At 44.7% G+C, this 18904-nt stretch overlaps 2 protein-coding genes across 3 annotated transcripts in view; one reads left to right on the forward strand and one right to left on the reverse strand.

The window, feature by feature from the left end:
- The window catches only part of rhbdf1a (rhomboid 5 homolog 1a (Drosophila)), a 47762-nt gene extending 38146 nt beyond the window's left edge, over nucleotides 1-9616 (forward strand). For both annotated transcript variants that reach the window (XM_045720516.2, XM_082976590.1), the window contains 15 exons: nucleotides 1121-1340; nucleotides 1590-1796; nucleotides 2540-2665; nucleotides 2929-3098; nucleotides 3342-3593; nucleotides 3717-3828; nucleotides 5032-5106; nucleotides 5288-5449; nucleotides 5583-5683; nucleotides 5824-5887; nucleotides 5990-6084; nucleotides 6433-6508; nucleotides 7047-7147; nucleotides 8038-8191; nucleotides 8449-9616. In XM_045720516.2, the coding sequence (XP_045576472.1) occupies nucleotides 1121-1340; nucleotides 1590-1796; nucleotides 2540-2665; nucleotides 2929-3098; nucleotides 3342-3593; nucleotides 3717-3828; nucleotides 5032-5106; nucleotides 5288-5449; nucleotides 5583-5683; nucleotides 5824-5887; nucleotides 5990-6084; nucleotides 6433-6508; nucleotides 7047-7147; nucleotides 8038-8191; nucleotides 8449-8868 (2335 nt within the window). In that variant the 3' untranslated portion in view covers nucleotides 8869-9616. The remainder of the gene's footprint in view (nucleotides 1-1120; nucleotides 1341-1589; nucleotides 1797-2539; nucleotides 2666-2928; nucleotides 3099-3341; nucleotides 3594-3716; nucleotides 3829-5031; nucleotides 5107-5287; nucleotides 5450-5582; nucleotides 5684-5823; nucleotides 5888-5989; nucleotides 6085-6432; nucleotides 6509-7046; nucleotides 7148-8037; nucleotides 8192-8448) is intronic.
- On the reverse strand, nucleotides 9295-14701 carry LOC106607367 (serotonin N-acetyltransferase). Its single transcript, XM_014204277.3, has 3 exons — nucleotides 12740-14701; nucleotides 12232-12386; nucleotides 9295-11881 (listed from the first exon to the last, which is right to left on the reverse strand). The coding sequence occupies exons 1-3, from the start codon at nucleotides 12903-12905 to the stop codon at nucleotides 11576-11578; spliced, it is 627 nt and encodes a 208-aa protein (XP_014059752.1). The 5' UTR covers nucleotides 12906-14701; the 3' UTR covers nucleotides 9295-11575.
- Nucleotides 14702-18904: the final 4203 nt, after the last annotated feature.

Genomic DNA, 18904 nt, shown 5'->3' on the forward strand with positions numbered 1-18904 from the left:
GATGATAGTGTGGTCTACAGCTTATCATGAGATACTCTAACTCAGGTGAGCAAAACCTTGAGACTTCCTTAGATATCGTGCACCAGCTATTATTTACAAATATACATAGTCTGCCGCCCCTGGTCTTACCAGACGCCGCTGTTCTATCCTGCCGATAAAGCGTATAGCCAGCCACCTGTCGTCGTTCAGCCACGACTCCGTTAAGCATAAGATATTACAGTTTTGAATGTCCCATTGGTAGTTTAATCTTCCACGTAGGACGACAATTTTATTTTCCAAAGATTGCACGTTTGCTAGCAGAAGTGGGGGTTTATTCGATCGCCTACAAATTCTCAGAAGAATCTGGGTCTGTCCCCGGGAGAGCAGTATATCATTCACGTCGGGGCCCCGACTCGTTAAAGGAAAAAAGTCCGTAGTGGCTAAAGTTAGCTGAAGTTTGTAGTGGATGTTTAAAGAGAACTGAACTGTAGATTAGCTTCTCCTGGCCCATAGACTACTTTCAGCGCAAGGAGCCATGTTGTAAAATAGTGAACTACTCCTTTAACGGGGTAAAATTGTAATAGAATAGTCCATTCCAAAAATGTCTTTATTCTAAAGTTAGTCATCTGGAGAAAATTGACAGATTTGTTTTTGCGGATTCTAGCAACAGAATGCCTCCAGCATGCTTTGAGAGTGGAGAAAGTTCAGTCTTTACATTGATTCAAATGTTTATGACTTTATTACTGTGCTGTAATGCTGCAAAGGCAGGCAAAGTAATACAATATACACCAGACCCATGAAAGCGACGTGGTGTGTGTGTGGGTGGGTGGGTGGGTGTGGGCATGTGGGTGTGTGCCTGGACTGGAACATGTCTGGGCTTATTCCCTCTCTCTGGCTGATGGTCTGTTACTAGAGGAGTCTTCCAAACAGGGCTTTGAGGAGGGACATCTAATAACAGCTCTATATCTCTCTGGCCATTTACTGATGCACTCTGTGCTAGATAGCTGGAGTTAACAGACTCCCTCTACGAGAGAAGTACTGCGGAACTAGGTGATCGGAGAGAGTTCTGTGGGTAGGGTGGAGTTTGTGAGGTGAGATGTGTGCTTCCCGTGGACTGAGTGGCTGGTGTTTGTGGTGTCAGGGGCACAGCGGACTGGTTCGGGGTCAGTAAGGACGGCGATGCCACTCAGAAATGGCAGAGGAAGAGTCTACGCCACTGCAGCATGCGCTATGGCCGTCTGAAGCCCCAGGCGATCCGACAGATGGACCTGTCCAGTCAGGACAACATCTCTCTGACCAGCACCGAGACGCCCCCGCCCCTCTACGTACCCTCCTCAGCACACGCCTTTGGCATGCAGAAGGTATGGTACCTCTGTCATCTATATATTTGGGTCATTATACCTATATTACTTTTGTACCTCAGTGAGGGTTTCATTGTGGATCTTAATAACATATTTTTGGATGTATCAATATTTGTCTCCTGTGGTACCCCACAGTATTTTTTCATTTAGAGTCTAGGTTGATTATTCAAACTTAATCCAGTTTCACAATATACACTCAGTCCTAGATAGCCTGCTCTTAACCGCACTGCCTGTGTCTGTCATCTTCAGATCGTGGACCCGTTGGCGAGGGGGCGTGCGTTCCGTATGGTGGAGGAGGTGGACGGTTACAGCGTGCCCCAGACCCCCATCACCCCCGGCGCCGCTTCCCTCTGCTCCTTCACCTCCTCCCGCTCAGGCCTCAACCGGCTGCCGCGGCGACGCAAGAGGGAGTCTGTCGCCAAGATGAGCTTCAGGGCAGCAGCAGCTCTGGTTAAGGTGAGCTTGCTGTGTGACGAGATATTCTATTGAAGGAAGTGATTTATTATTTCAGCTGCTAAAGCCCTCTACTGTACTGTACACACAGATCCAAACCATACCCACCCAGTACCACTATGACCAAACTCTTCCCTTAATCGATAAGGTACCCTCAGTGAAACAGCATGGCCTGATCAGTTGTGTGGAATCTGTCAGCCTCCGGTGTTCTAGAACAACACTGAGTTCCATCGGGGCGGACACATTTATTTTCTAAAGGAGACATTGTGTTACCTCTGTGTTGTGTCGTGCCATTCAGTGTTGAGGGAGACCACAATATGTGCTGTGCTGCATGTTCAAGAGCAGCAGTGCTGTGCTTAGGACTACTGTTATGAAAGAGCTTACCGTTTTGGAAGTGCAAGAGTGACATGGAGGAATGAACAAACATGGGTATTCAAGCTCTGATATGCCTACTATGCATGTGTTATAATTATGAGGTACTGTCTCCAACAATTCTGACATGCAAAAATACAGTCAACTCAATGTTAGTGTGTGTGTGTGTGTGTGTGTGTGTGGTGTGTGTGTGTGTGTGTGTGTGTGTGTGTGTGTGTGTGTGTGTGTGTGTGTGTGTGTGTGTGTGTGTGTGTGTGTGTGTGTGTCTGCACCGTTTCTTTGCTGTATGGCACTAGACATAACACTACAGCCTGCTGTGCTAGGTGACAGCTTATAGTGTGTGTTGTGTTGTTATGTGTGTGTGTGGGTCTCAGGGGCGCCCCCTGCGGGAAAACGTCACCCTGCGGCGGATGCAGAGACGCAGCTTCACCCCTGCCAGCTTCATGGAGGAGGACGTGGTGGACTTACCTGATGAGCTGGACACATCCTTCTTCGCCAGAGTAAGGACATGTCCTCATCTACTCTAGTTAGAAACTCATCTCAAGCCTCCATCTAAAAGAGATCATACAGCACCCCCTGGAGGTCTCTAACAGAGTTGCAGCCTGGGATAGAGTCTAAAGGCCTGTGATTGGCCATGTGTTTTCATTACGGCCAGGAGTTTTTCCTTAACCATGTGTGAGCTGACCAGGGAAATCTCCTGTGCCTAGTTCCCACCCACTACTGTTCTCAGACCTGGCCTACCCCCTCCCAATCCCTCCCCCAGGACTGTCTGATGCAGGAGGAGTTGTCCACATACGCTGACGAGGTGTTTGAGTCTCCGTCGGAGGCGGCTATGATGGATGTGGTGCAGGAGGAGGGCAGTAAGCTGGACGAGACAGAGCTGACCGGCAGCGCTCTGGACAAGAGTGAACTGGAGAGGAGCCATCTCATGCTGTGAGTCAGGCACACTCATCATGACAACAAGTACACAGAAACATCCGAAATGACTACACTATCTTTGGTTTCCTGTTGCCAAAATCCAATACACTACCAGAGCATCTCAGTGAACCATCCAGTTGTGTTGACACAGTGTTTGGTTAAAAGAGAACCCACACTCTCCCCACGGGTGGTTCTGTGGTGGGTTCCTCTTTAAACTGACTTTACCCATCCTCCTCTCTGTCTCCCCTCCCCTCCCAGGCCTCTGGAGCGAGGGTGGCGTAAGGCCAAAGAGGGGACCCCAGGACCGCCCAAGGTGCCCTTGCGGCAGGAGGTGGTGAGTGTGAACGGACAGCGACGGGGGCAGCGCATCGTTGTGCCCGTCAAGAAGCTGTTTGCTCGGGAGAAGAGGCCCTACGGGCTGGGCATGGTGGGGAAGCTCACCAACCGGACCTACCGCAAGCGCATCGACAGCTATGTGAAGAGGCAGATAGAGGACATGGATGACCATAGGTAATGGTCTCTAAGACCATGCTGAGGCTCAGCGTGTCCAATATATGAGACCGTTGGTGTAGAGTAGAGCACTTCTAGTGTTAAAACCGTTGTTTTCTAATGTGGACATTGTGTTTCCATCAGGCCTTTCTTTACGTACTGGATCACTGTTGTCCACTTGCTGATCACCATCCTGGCTGTCTGCATCTATGGCATCGCCCCCGTGGGCTTCTCCCAGCACGAGACGGTTGATTCTGTGAGTACCACCTCACTTCCCTGGTCAAATCAAATCAAAGTTTATTGGTCGCGTACACAGTTTAGCAGGTGTTATTGCGGGTGCAGTGAAATGCTTGTGTTACTAGTTCCTAACAGTGCAGTGAAATGCTTGTTACTAGCTCTTAACAGTGCAGGGAAATGCTTGTGTTACTAGTTCCTAACAGTGCAGTGAAATGCTTGTGTTACTAGTTCCTAACAGTGCAGTGAAATGCTTGTGTTACTAGCTCCTAACAGTGCAGTGAAATGCTTGTGTTACTAGCTCCTAACAGTGCAGTGAAATGCTTGTGTTACTAGTTCCTAACAGTGCAGTGAAATGCTTGTGTTACTAGTTCCTAACAGTGCAGTGAAATGCTTGTGTTACTAGCTCCTAACAGTGCAGTGAAATGCTTGTGTTACTAGCTCCTAACAGTGCAGTGAAATGCTTGTGTTACTAGTTCCTAACAGTGCAGTGAAATGCTTGTGTTACTAGCTCCTAACAGTGCAGTGAAATGCTTGTGTTACTAGCTCCTAACAGTGCAGTGAAATGCTTGTGTTACTAGCTCCTAACAGTGCAGTGAAATGCTTGTGTTACTAGCTCCTAACAGTGCAGTGAAATGCTTGTGTTACTAGTTCCTAACAGTGCAGTGAAATGCCTGTGTTACTAGTTCCTAACAGTGCAGTGAAATGCTTGTGTTACTAGTTCCTAACAGTGCAGTGAAATGCTTGTGTTACTAGTTCCTAACAGTGCAGTGAAATGCTTGTGTTACTAGCTCCTAACAGTGCAGTGAAATGCTTGTGTTACTAGTTCCTAACAGTGCAGTGAAATGCCTGTGTTACTAGTTCCTAACAGTGCAGTGAAATGCTTGTGTTACTAGTTCCTAACAGTGCAGTGAAATGCCTGTGTTACTAGTTCCTAACAGTGCAGTGAAATGCTTGTGTTACTAGTTCCTAACAGTGCAGTGAAATGCTTGTGTTACTAGTTCCTAACAGTGCAGTGAAATGCCTGTGTTACTAGCTCCTAACAGTGCAGTGAAATGCTTGTGTTACTAGTTCCTAACAGTGCAGTGAAATGTCAATCAAATAATCCAAAATCAAGAAACGTCTGAACGAATCATTACAGCTTTACAACGGTCTTACAGTCGTTATGACCTTCTATTCCGTCCTTCCAGGATCAACTTGAAATATGACATGTTTTCCTCCCCAGGTTCTAAGAAACAAAGGTGTATATGAAAATGTCAAGTTTGTACAACAAGAGAACTTCTGGGTCGGGCCCAGTTCAGTAAGCACATTCACATTGCTCCCCTTTTTTTCATTCAAACATTCTGGTCCATGACCAGATATGTCCTATCCTTTCAGTTTGGAAGGTACTTATGTGGGCGCTTTAACTAGAACCTGATACAGTGATGGTGTTCTGTGTGTCTATTCCTGACTGTCTGCATGCCATCTGTCTCCCTCGTTAGGAGGCTCTGATCCACCTGGGGGCCAAGTACTCTCCCTGCATGCGTCAGGACCGGCAGGTGCACGACCTGATCCGGGACAAGCGAGACATAGAGAGAGACTCTGCCTGCTGTGTACGCAACGACCGCTCCGGCTGTCTACAGACCTCAGAGGAGGAGTGTTCGGTGAGTCGTGAGTCCCTGAGCCGACCTATTCTCTCTCTCTCTCTCTGTCTCTCTCACTCTTTTGCACTCTACCTCCACGAAAGAGCTATTCAGGGGTCAATCTGTTTTCCTTTCCATCTTTGTTTTGTCTCAGAGTACTCTGGCCGTGTGGGTGAAGTGGCCGCGGCATCACAGCACCCCTCAGCTGGAGGGCAAAGACAGGCAGTACGGCTCAGTGTGCCATCAGGACCCCCGGTGAGAGAACCACTCTTACATTCAGCAGTACGCCGTCACACTCCTCATGCTACTGTAGTTACACTGTGTGCTTATTGGGACCACTGACTGAACTGTATATCCATACTAATATTTCATCAATATTTTTCTCCCCACGACAGGATTTGTCTAGAGCCAGCATCGGTGGCACCGCATGAATGGCCCGATGACATCACCAAGTGGCCAGTGAGTATTGTGGAACCCCATTGGTCATGATGAGAGGGTGAGAGGTCAGAGGACCTGCCAATAAGTCAGTGTCTGCTTGTTTCCTCTGGCTGTGTTTTTTAGGTTTGCACCAGGTACAACACAGGGAACCACACCAACCTGCCTCACATAGACTGCACCATCACAGGCCGGCCCTGCTGCATCGGCACAAAAGGGAGGTGAGGAGAGCCTACATACAAAACCAAACATGCAAACATTCACGACAGACACACACACACATTCCTATGAGTCTATTTACTATTGACACTGTGGTGTTGATTTGCCTTTGTCTGTGGTACATGTAGTTGGTAGATGGATGTTTAAACAACGCAGGGGCTCCATCTCAATAATCTATATGGACTTCCTCTCCCCTCTTGCCTTCATCTGCACTGATCTGGTAAAGCAGCAGTATGTACCCAGTGTAGTGGTCACCATGTGTCTATTCGTGACCTATCAGTGCACATGAAGGGGAGGAGTCAAGGGAGTGTGTGGTCATGAGGTCATGCTGTGGTTCTCCCGTTCCTCAGGTGTGAGATCACGTCCAGGGAGTATTGTGACTTCATGAGGGGCTACTTCCACGAGGAGGCTACTCTCTGCTCCCAAGTAAGTAAGCATCTCTCTACCCCATGAATATCTGACTATTACGTTGCATTAGGATATCGCCGAGTCATCTTTAGTGGCTAGCTAGTATGATAGCCCCAGACCTACAAAAGACATAACCCAGACCATAACCCCGGCCCCGTTCGAACTAGGATAATGAGACAGGCTGAGTCGGAGGCAGCCGTTGAGGAGCAGAGGAAGGTTTAAGCTGTGAGAGTGGATAGTGTTTAATCACCGTAAAGGGTGCCACACAATACCCTACTGAGTAGGAAAATTGTCCTGACTGTGATCCCCTCTGCTCTGAGGTACAGAATATCCAGGGCACAAGTAAATATATTCACACATAAGGTCCTTCATTATAAATATGATGTGTTCATTCCACAAGACGTGTCAAATGAAAATGCATGACAGTAAAAAAAAAGTGATTGTAAATCCAGTGGGTATCGGTTATGCTATTGTGTGTGCGGTTTGGCGTGTGTGCCAACAGAGACAAAGAGAGAGATGGTGTCCTGTAGATGATGTATTCTACCTCCTCCCCCAGGTCCACTGCATGGATGATGTGTGTGGCCTGCTGCCTTTCCTCAACCCAGAGATCCCAGACCAGTTCTACAGACTGTGGCTCTCTCTCTTCCTGCACGCTGGGTAAGTGGCTGCCCGCCTCTGCCGTTTCATCCCAAATCCTCTGTCCATCTTAGCAGCTTTTAATACATTTGACCGGTACTGTACTGTTAGCCATCCCTGGAGCAGCTGTATTATAATGAGGCAGAAGGGTGGCCTACGATTCGTTCCGTTGGGTGACCAATTATGTGTCCTCTCACTGATTCATTATGTTTCACGTACACTTTCTCCAATAACTCCTTCTTCAAGCCCCTCATTAATGTCTTTGACTTCTTCAGTCAGACTGTCAGTGGTTCCACAGCGCAGATGTCATGAGCCTATATTAGTAGAAGGAGCTGAGTGTGTACACTAACGTACCACTCTTGAGGAAGAGGAGGGAGCAGAGTAGCAGTCCTCCTTCATCTCTCTGCTGCCTCTTATCTGTCTCCTGTGCTCTCCTCTCTCTCCTCTCTCCTCTCCGGGGTAATTAAAGGAAGTGTCCTCTCTGCAGGCAGCAGCCCTCATTAGGCTTGAGGAGATAGACAGGCAGCAGAGAAATGTTGATGCTGGATAACCTAGAGATCCCTGGTTGGCTGGCTGTGGAGGTGTCTTCTCACAGCAGCCGGATTAGCTGGATCCTTCCATCTTACATTCACACGCTGTAGGATCCTTCACTGCGTGGGGTAACGTGTCTTTCTGTCCCCCTGTAGGATCCTTCACATCATGGTGTTACGTGTCTTTCTGTCCCCCTGTAGGATCCTTCACTGCATGGGGTAACGTGTCTTTCTGTCCCCCTGTAGGATCCTTCACATCATGGTGTAACGTGTCTTTCTGTCCCCCTGTAGGATCCTTCACATCATGGTGTAACGTGTCTTTCTGTCCCCCTGTAGGATCCTTCACATCATGGTGTAACGTGTCTTTCTGTCCCCCTGTAGGATCCTTCACTGCATGGTGTCAGTGTGCTTCCAGATGACCATCCTGAGAGACCTGGAGAAGCTGGCAGGCTGGCTGAGGATCTCCATCATATACATCCTGTCTGGCATCACCGGCAACCTAGCCAGCGCCATCTTCCTGCCCTACAGAGCAGAGGTCTTAATAAACCCAATAATACACACTAACACACACACCTCAATATGTAGGGTTCAATTTGGACAGCTCAGAACACATGACTGGTAATAGTGTCAGATGAGACAGACAAGATGTATGGTTCAGACTGGGAGGGATTTTTCATTGTTTTGTGCAGCTCATAGAATGTGTCTAATAGAATGTGTCTAGGTGCTGAGTATTTCTATGTTGACCTTTTCCACTGACTGACCGGTCCCTCTCTCTCCCCTTCCCTCTGTCAGGTGGGTCCGGCAGGCTCCCAGTTTGGCATCCTGGCCTGCCTGTTTGTGGAGCTGTTCCAGAGCTGGCAGATCCTGGCCCAGCCGTGGCGGGCCTTCATCAAGCTGCTGTGTGTGGTGCTCTTCCTCTTCGCCTTCGGCCTGCTGCCCTGGATCGACAACTTTGCCCACATCTTTGGCTTCATCTCTGGCTTCTTCTTGTCCTTCGCCTTCCTGCCCTACATCAGCTTCGGACGCATGGACATGTACCGCAAGCGGCTGCAGATCATCGTCTTCCTGGTGGTGTTTTTGGGGCTGTTCGCCGGCCTCGTGGTGCTTTTCTATGTGTACCCCATCAAGTGTGACTGGTGTGAGCTGCTCACCTGCATCCCCTTCACAGACAAGTTCTGTGAGAAGTACGACCTCAACGCCCACCTCCACTGAGGAGTGGGAAGGTAGCGCCGGAGGAGGGGCGTCAGGTCAGAGTCATCGATTGGCAGGTGTTATCAACCAATCCTTGTCTCTGTTCTGCCTTATAGTGTGGCTAAAGAGGAGGGGAGGGTCCTGTGTGGAGCTCCCTCTCCTCTGGCTCTGTGAACTGAACTCTGATGACAATATGCTTGTGTTTTTTACTCGGTCTGTCTGTATGAATAAGTAGGAATGCCACTGCACTCGTCATGAGGACTTGTATTAATCACATTCTTTTCACCCCCCACACACACCATTTTCTCTCCTCCACTGACCAATGAGAGAAGGGTATGGTCTAACCCCTTATCTAAGCCCCTCCCACATTTCTCTCTCTCTTCACGTATAAGGCAGGGTTTGGAGGAGTCATCGCTGGTACAATAGACAGAAGGAAATATTTCAGTATTTTTTTTCAATTTGTTATTTTTGTATTTTATTTTCATGTTTTTAACACTCACAATCCAGGAGTAGGTTTTGTAATTAGTCAGGCAACCTCTCAAAACAACCAGGGACAAACAAATCAGACATTAATACCTTTGGTGCCTTGCTGATAAATGTACCAACTACTGCCATATTTTTGTTACAATACATTGAGCACTTGAATGCTATCCTTTTATTTGTTTATTGCTTCTGAAGAAGTAATGATTGATTGAAACAAGGTAGTGTTTTAGCTACCTATCTACTTATATGTAACTGAATACAACAGTAAAAAAAACTAGAAAAGAAATCCGTCATTGAAGTCTGTCTTATTTTCTATGGTGATTGATGCTGCCCTTTACTTTCAGACATGAACATTAGTTACCGTTCGCTAACAATCAGCTTTGTTGAAGGCACCACTGTTTTCATGATGTATGTCAATGTTAAAGGGAGTATGAGGAGCTATAAAATCAGTGGCATCGTTTCCCTTTATTGCCTTAGTACATCATAGTGTTCATACGAAAAGATAAGCAACAGCCTAAGAGTTCAACACACCAGAGGACTAATAGGGTTTACAAAAATAAAATGATATTTACATCACACTCAGAGAACTCAATAATAGTATCTCATTAACAGTATCTCAATAACAATAGTAGTATTAGTATCTCAATAACAATAGTAGTATTAGTATCACTGCGTGGGGTAACGTGTCTTTCTGTCCCCCTGTAGGATCCTTCACATCATGGTGTAACGTGTCTTTCTGTCCCCCTGTAGGATCCTTCACAACATGGTGTAACGTGTCTTTCTGTAGTATTAGTATCTCAATAACAATAGTAGTATTAGTATCTCAATAACAATAGTAGTATTAGTATCTCAATAACAATAGTAGTATTAGTATCTCAATAACAGTAGTAGTATTAGTATCTCAATAACAATAGTAGTATTAGTATCTCAATAACAATAGTAGTATTAGTATCTCAATAACAGTAGTAGTATTAGTATCTCAATAACAATAGTAGTATTAGTATTTCAATAACAGTATTGGTAATAATAAAAACCTCAAACAAGAATAGTACTACAAAGTACGATTTGTGGCAAGGAACATTTCATTTAAATACTCTCAAAATTAAGCATAATAAAAATGAAGAATGTTGGGACTGCAAAATTACAACTTTGATAATTCAATGACGTATACACAAAGTATGCAGAAACTCGACATTGCATCTCAAACATATTCTGATTCGGTCTTCTATCGCTAACAGACATGTTTTTGCTTTCTGTTGCTGTTTTCTAAGAAAACCCATTCTTGTCCCCTTCATGTGATGGTGCATGTTCCCTCTCTATATTGCAGGGGGTCGGGATGCTGTCTGTGAGGCACTGAAAGATGGTGTCTCGGAGCCTGCTGGTGCTGCAGCTGAGATTGATGGGGCAGTGCCTTCTCTCATGGAGCACCTGCGGTTGCAACCTGGTCTCAGAGCATTTCATATTATTCTGTATGTAAAGCTGGGATAATCCATTTAGTATGATATGTTACATTTGGTATGGTATGTGTTGATTGGTAGATGTCCATCACCCATTTCGTATGATATGTTACGAATTACAATTCGTATTATATGTTCAGAATTTGCAAAATATACAATATATTAGGATTTTACAAAACATGTAATATGTTGTGAATTCTAGCTAGGTGGCTAACATTAGCTAGCTCGCTAACATTAGCTAGGTTAGGGTTAAGTTTATGAGTTAGGTTAAATGGTTAAGGTTAGGGTTAAGTTTAGGGGATGATTAGCTAAAAGGTTTAAGGTTAGAGTTACGTGAAAGGTTAGCTAAATGTGAAAGGTCAGCTTAAAGGGTTAAGGTTAGGCTTAGGGGAAGGGTTAGCTAACATGCTAAGTATTTGCAAAGTAGCTCAAAAGTAGTAAGTAGTTGAAAAGTTGCTAAAGATGTCCGTGATGAGATTTGAACTCGCAATCTTTTCAATATGTTCGTGTTATACGCCCACCCATCCTGACCAACCATCCTCCTTAAGTAACCATCTATCTTATGTAACCATACCAAATGTAACCTATCATACTAAATGGAGTGTCTCGAATTTACGTGCAGAATATTATGAAATGCTCTGAGACCAGGTTGGTGCTTGGATCTGTCTATCTGCTGTAGTGTGGTCTGGACGGTCAACTGTGATGACCAGAGTCTATGTTAACATGGCGGATGAGTTCCAGTGCTAGGGTTGATGGGATTATGTCGTGGTGGTAACGGCCGGCAGTGACTAGCAGCCGCTGTTCCGCCGTGCGTAGGCCGCTCCGCCGATATGGTACTCCATCTCCTGGAAGGTGAGGTTGGGCACGTTGATGGCAGAAGGCCCTTTCTCCTTGAAGCCTGCCTTCTGGTAGAAGGGCACCAGGAACTCCTCACAGACCAGCAGGGCCCTCCGGAGGCCTGGCACACATCGCAGGTACTGCAGGTAGCGCCACAGCAGGATGGAACCTTTGCCCTGCTGGCGAGCGTGGCGGTGCACAGACAGCACATGGATGTGCACTGCTGAGGTTTCTGGGATATGCTGGGTCATGGCCTCCTGGGGTAGGGAAAGGCAAAGGTAAGGTTAATGACCTTCCCTGTAGCTCAGTTGGTAGAGCATGGTGTTTGCAACGCCAGGGTTGTGGGTTCGTTTCCCACGGGGGGCCAGCACAGAAACAAAAATGTATGAAATTGTATGAAATGTATGCATTCACTACTGTAAGTCGCTCTGGATAAGAGCGTCTGATAATGACTAAAATGTAAATGTATGATCAGAGTAAAAAACATGTATTTTATTGATGGTTACCTTTCAGATTATGGAGAAGAAAAAAGTATGTTTTTTGGGGGGCAAAACAATTCCAAATATGCAATGGAGGTATCTACTGTAAATTGTGATGTCTGTCTCACCTGCTCCAGTCTCTCTTTGCCCCAGCCTGAGCCGATGATGAACGCCACCAGCTGGCCCTCTTCAAACCAGCCCAGAGAGAGCTCCGGACACTGACTTAGGAAGTTCAGCACCTCATCAAGAGTGAGTGGACACTCACCAGACACAGAGACGAATGCTGGTGGGAGGAAAGACACAGTCAGTCAGTCAGTGAGCAGATGAAGCATCTTGGAAGATTAGCAAACAAACCAGGGATTACAAGCTGCTTCCTCTCTTATCACAGTTAAGTGATGTTATTCACAATCCATTTTTTGGGACAAAAAGCTGTGATAAACACACATTTGGTGGTATTATGGCATTGTTTAGTTTCCTGAGCTATTTATATTTTGGAGACTGACAGCTATTGTCATTATGTGTTAGAAATTACAAGATAAATGTGCATTTTGTTAAGACCCAAAATCTCTCTAGTCCAACAAATCCTATACAGTGAACATTTTCTGAGTAACCAGTAGAATCTGGAGATACTCTTACCTTCTCTCTCGATCTCGAACACGCTGATGGCGTCCTGTGGGGTCAGGTTCCTGAACTCGCTGGCGGGGAGCGTGTGGCGTCTCTGGGTTCGCGGAATGACCCCACCAACCGGGGTCCTCGTGTAGAAGGGCTTGAGGAACGGAGAGCGGCTGACCTGATGTGTCATGATGGTCACTTACTGGGCTGATGAATAAAAACGATGAAATACTCTCTGTGCTGTCTTTACAAGTATAGCAGCTCTCTTTCCTGTCTTCTGTTGTGGAGAATACTGTAGATATTTTCTTGGTTAGATGTTGGTTTCCTCTTGACCGGTTTTTTGTTCCAGAGTGGTTTGATGATGATAATAGTCTTTGAATCCAACACTAAAAACACATCTGAGGTTATCTTGCTCTGTGCTTTCTATCTGCCTGTCTCTCTCTGTCAACTGACTAGTCTTTCTCCTCACTAGTAGAATAGTACCTATCCTTTTGTCTCAACACCTCTACTGCAAGCTCTTACCCTCCCTGATCTCCTTCTCTTGCTATCTCTCTCTTTCATTATCCCCCTCTTTCATGCACTCTCTCTCTTATTGGCCCATCCCCTGATCTGTCAAAGTGGTCATTCCAAAGAGGGGATCACTGTCTGGGCACGTAAGGCGGACAATTCACCAAATCTGGTGACAAGCATGTTTATGCATTGCAGTGTCTGGGTTAAAGGAAACTGTTATTAAATCCATCCACATAGAAATCCACCAAGTTCACAGTTCACATTTTCAAGCACCATACTCTATGTAAGGGCTCCTTATATCACCATTATATGATATACTAAAACATGATTAGTGAAACGTCTGTGTAGGCTTAAAGAGTTGTGAAGCCTTCATTAAGCTTTAGAAGTTAAAGCTCAAAGTGTGACCAAGATCACCAAGGTTTTTTTCTCTCTCACATCGATGATGTCATTTTGGCACGCTAACGTCAGCGCCCACGTCGCCTTTTCTGGACGGCTCTCATGTGCCGGCCTCGTGCTACAATATGCCCACGTTCGTATGTCGTGGATCTGGTCCAGGGTATGTGCACGTAGCAAATGTAGCCGATATATTGTAGCTCACATTGTGTTTACACATGGGGCCCTTGGGGGTGTGTTCTGGAGACGGTGGCAGAAAGGGCTGTAGCGTGGCTTCTGGCTTAATGGCGTGATAGGCATGTGTGTGCAGTTCCAAGGGCATGTGGGCTTTCACTGTAACAAACCCAGAGAGAAAGAGAGAGGGAGATTTGGGTGGATTGCTGTAAGGCTGATTTCATGGCTTAGAGGTTTAGCTCACCTGCTAATTAATGAGAATGAAAGCAGCCTGTTTGCTGGGCTGCCTGGAGGAGAGTAAACCTGTTTATATCTACTGGGCCTGGAGGAACGGGGTAGGATGAGTAGGTTACAGAACGACTACTCTTGATGTCACCAGACAAATGAACAGATTTGTTGTCAAATAAAGTAGTATGATCATATATGATAATGTAATTTATGTAGCACTATGCCAGTTATTTATGGTGATCATTTATGTAGCACTATGCTAGTTATTTATGGTGATCATTTATGTAGAACTATGCTAATTATTTATGGTGATCATTTATGCAGCACTATGCTAATTATTTATGGTGATCATTTATGTAGCACTATGCTAGTTATTTATGGTGATCATTTACAGTTGAAGTCAGAAGTTTACATACACTTAGGTTGGAGTCATTAAAACTTGTTTTTCAACCACTCCATAAATTTCTTGTTAACGAACTATAGTTTTGGCAAGTCGATTAGGACATCTACTTTGTGCATAACACAAGTAATTCTTCCAGAGGCGAAAGAAACGCACACCTATTTAGGCGAGGTACTGGCCAACGGAGTGGAACATTTAAAAAAAAATAAAGGAGAGCCGCACACTCTAGGAGCTCAGATGCAAAAATATTTATGTCCAACGTTTCGACAGACAAGCTGTCTTCATCAGGGTACAAGTAATTTTCCAACAATTGTTTACAGACAGATTATTTCACTTATAATTCACTGTATCACAATTCCAGTAGGTCAGAAGTTTACATACACTAAGTTGATTGTGCCTTTAAACAGCTTGGAAAATTCCAGAAAATGATGTCATGGCTTTAGAAGCTTCTGATAGGCTAATTGACTTCATTTAAGTCAATTGGAGATGTAACTATGGATGTATTTCAAGGCCTACCTTCAAACTCTGTGCCTCTTTGCTTGACATCATGGGAAAATCAAAAGTAATCAGCCAAGACCTCAGAGAAAGAATTGTAGACCTCCACAAGTCTGGTTCATCCTTGGGAGCAATTTCCAAACGCCTGAAGGTACCACGTTCATCTGTACAAACAATAGTATGCAAGTATAAACACGCAGCCGTCATACCGCTCAGGAAGGAGACGCGTTCTGTCTCCTAGAGATGAACGTGGTAATCCCAGAACAACAGCAAAGGACTTTGTGAAGATGCTGGAGGAAACAAGTACAAAAGTATCTATATCCACAGTAAAACAAGTCCTATATCGACATAACCTGAAAGGCCGCTCAGCAAGGAAGAAGCCACTGCTCCAAAACCGCCATAAAAAAGCCAGACTACGGTTTGCAACTGCACATGGGGACGAAGATTGTACTTTTTGGAGAAATGTCCTCTGGTCTAATGAAACAAAAATAGAACTGTTTGGCCATAATGACCATCTTTATGTTTGGAGGAAAAAGGGTGACGCTTGCAAGCTGAAGAACACCATCCCAACTGTGAAGCACGGGGGTGGCAGCATGTTGTGGGGGTGCTTTCCTGCAGGAGGGACTAGTGTGCTTCACAAAATAGATGGCATCATGAGGTAGGAAAATTATGTGGATATATTGAAGCAACATCTCAAGACATGAGTCAGGAAGTTAAAGCTTGGTCACAAATGGGTCTTCCAAATGGACAATGACCCCAAGCATACATCCAAAGTTGTGGCAAAATTACTTAAGGACAACAAAGTCAAGGTTTTGGAGTGGCCATCACAAAGCCCTGACCTCAATCCTATAGAAAATTTGTGGGCAGAACTGAAAAAGCGTGTGTGAGCAAGGAGGCCTACAAACCTGACTCAGTTACACCAGCTCTGTCAGGAGGAATGGGCCAAAATTCACCCAACTTATTGTGGGAAGCTTGTGGAAGGCTACCCAAAACATTTGACCCAAGTTAAACAATTTAAAGGAAATGCTACCAAATACTAATTGAGTGTATGTAAACTTCTGACCCACTGGAAATGTGATGAAAGAAATAAAAGTTGAAATAAATCATTCTCTCTATTATTCTGACATTTCACATTCTTAAAATAGTGGTGATCCTAACTGACCTAAGACATGGAATTTGTACTCGGATTAAATGTCAGGAATTGTGAAAACTGAGTTTAAATGTAGTTGGCTAAGGTGTATGTAAACTTCCGACTTCAACTGTATGTGGCACTATGCTAGTTATTTATGGCGATCATTTATGTGATATTTATTGCTGTTTGCAGCTAATCCACATGTAGAATATTATATTTTATTTTTATGGAGTAATTGGTCATTACATACTGTTACATTTCTTACTGTTACATTTCAGGGTCATCTGTAAGGTGCAGCTTTTGTCTGTTAGTTTCTAAATATTGAGATTGCCAGATTAATTGTCAAATGGCAGCATTTCTTCACATAGTGACTGAAAGGGACATTAATCCCCAAAGCAATCTTCCTTGAGTAGTTTACAGCGAGCCAATAAGATTATGACGAGAAAGCTAAATCATGTCATGCCGCCCATTCCTTATCAGTTATTAGTATAGCCTTTCATTACTTTTCATAATGTTTACATTAAGATGATATTGTAGACAACAAGACAACTTTGCCCACGTCAACATGACTTTTTTTTAAAGATAACCAACCCCCCCACCATAGCCTTATCCACACAGGCTTAGCAAAGCCATAATAGCTTTAACACCACTGAATGTGGAGTAACTCGGCTCTGTAGACCACTGTTCTACCAGAAAGCATTGTCTGTAGGATTACTTTAGAAATGGATGGTGAAATCTCTATTTCCAGCCAACAGCTGCGTCTTTCCAAGACAAACACAATGAGAAAATCCCCACTTGTTGGGCTCACTGGATGTTAGGCCTAAAGCGTATGCACGGATTCTGTTTTTTTATGATGGCGTGATTTTTGGTGGGATCCACCTAAAGCTCTTGTCTTCCTAATCTCACTAGTTTGCTTGAAAAGGAAAGAGGAGAGTGGGGTCTCACTGTTGTTGTCTGGAAGGTAATTATCTCAAGGAGCACTCAAACCTCTGAGCTGCAGCTTCTAGCCACTTTAAATGAGAGTTGAGGAGGAAATTATGCTGTGGTGACATGCAATGGTGGTTTGGGAGGTTCTCACCTCCTATATGTTTTCCATGTGGCATCATGTCCTTGTTTGTTAGCGTTCAATGTTCTGGATTACACTCAGATATAAGACTCCATCTTACAAAGTTGTTGACGAATATCATTATATTCCTAAATATTTTGATAACCTAAAATCATGGATCACTGGATCAGGATGTGGCAATACTTTCAAGAAATAATGACAGAATAATAAGAACACTATAATGTAGTGTTACAGAATTGTGTGTGTGTGTGTGTGTGTGTGTGTGTGTGTGTGTGTGTGTGTGTGTGTGTGTGTGTGTGTGTAATGTTGTAAATGACAATTGTACCTGGAAACGGCAGCTTTTTCATGGAATATCTACATAGGCGTGCAGAAGCCCATTATCAGCAACCATAACTCCTGTGTTACAATGGCACGTTGTGTTAGCTAATCCAAGTTTATCATTTTAAAAGGCTAATTGATCATTAGAAAACCCTTTTGCAATTATGTTAGCACAGCTGAAAACTGTTGTGCTGATTTAAAGAAGCAATAAAACTGGCCTTCTTTAGACTAGTTGAGTATCAGCATTTGTGGATTCAATTACAGGCTCAAAATGGCCAGAAACAAAGACCTTTCTTCTGAAACTTGTCAGTCTATTCTTTTTTCTGAGAAATGAAGGCTATTCCATGCAAGGAATTGCCAAGAAACTGTAGATCTGGTACAACGCTGTGTACTACTCCCTTCACAGAACAGCGCAAACTGGCTCTAACCAGAATAGAAAGAGGAGTGGGAGGCCCCGGTACACAACTGAGCAAGAGGACAAGTACATTAGAGTGTCTAGTTTGAGAAACAGATGCCTCACAAGTCCTCAACTGGCAGCTTCATTAAATAGTACCCGCAAAACACCAGTCTCATCGTCAACAGTGAAGAGGCGACTCCGGGATGCCGACCTTCTAGGCAGAGTTCCTCTGTCCAGTGTCTGTATTCTTTTGCCCATGTTAATCTTTTCTTTTTATTGGCCAGTCTGAGATATGGCTTTTTCTTTGCAACTCTGCCTAGAAGGTCGGCATCCCGGAGTCGCCTCTTCACTGTTGACGATGAGACTGGTGTTTTGCGGGTACTATTTAATGAAGCTGCCAGTTGAGGACTTGTGAGGCATCTGTTTCTCAAACTAGACACTCTAATGTACTTGTCCTCTTGCTCAGTTGTGATCAATTAGCCTTTTAAAATGATGAACTTGGATTAGCTAACACAACGTGCCATTGGAACACAGGAGTGATGGTTGCTGATAATGGGCCTCTGCACGCCTATGTAGATATTCCATAAAAAATCTTCCGTTTCCAGCTACAATAGTCATTTACAACATTAACTATGTCTACACTGTATTTCTGATCAATTTGATGTTATTTTAATGGACAAAAAATGTGCTTTTCTTTCAAAAACAAGGACATTTCTAAGTGACCCCAAACTTTTGAACGGTGGTGTGTGTGCACATGTGTGCATGCATGTGCATCAGTGTGTGTGCAAATGGAATTGGTTCTTGAGCTGTACTGGCAGTGTCAGCTTAATGAGGTTAGTGGGTGAGGTTGGCACAGTGTGCCAGACTGTTTTAATCTGTACCGACCTGCTGCCTGCTCAGGCACATCCAGAGGATCACCCATCCTCTGACAGCGTAGTCTCATAACACTTCTACCCTTCTGTGTTGGGGGATTACGCTAGCTGGTTATGAGGCTAGTAGCTCTACTTGGCCTAACAAATGACACAGAGACTGGGTTACAGGTCAACACCAATGGGAAAAGGAAGGAAGGATGGATG

This window comes from Salmo salar, chromosome 06 (genome assembly GCF_965601325.2).
Source record: "Salmo salar chromosome 06, fSalSal1, whole genome shotgun sequence".
Classification (NCBI taxonomy): Eukaryota; Metazoa; Chordata; class Actinopteri; order Salmoniformes; family Salmonidae; genus Salmo; species Salmo salar.

What these genes read in the sequence shown, in the direction of transcription:
- LOC106607367 (XM_014204277.3), bottom strand. Translation starts at nt 12,905, where the DNA reads ATGACACATCAGGTCAGCCGCTCTCCGTTCCTCAAGCCCTTCTACACG. An exon ending in GTTCGAGATCGAGAGAGAAG is followed by an intron (nt 12,387 to 12,739) that starts GTAAGAGTATCT and finishes TCCTCCCACCAG; the next exon opens with CATTCGTCTCTGTGTCTGGT. An exon ending in GCAAAGAGAGACTGGAGCAG is followed by an intron (nt 11,882 to 12,231) that starts GTGAGACAGACA and finishes TCCCTACCCCAG; the next exon opens with GAGGCCATGACCCAGCATAT.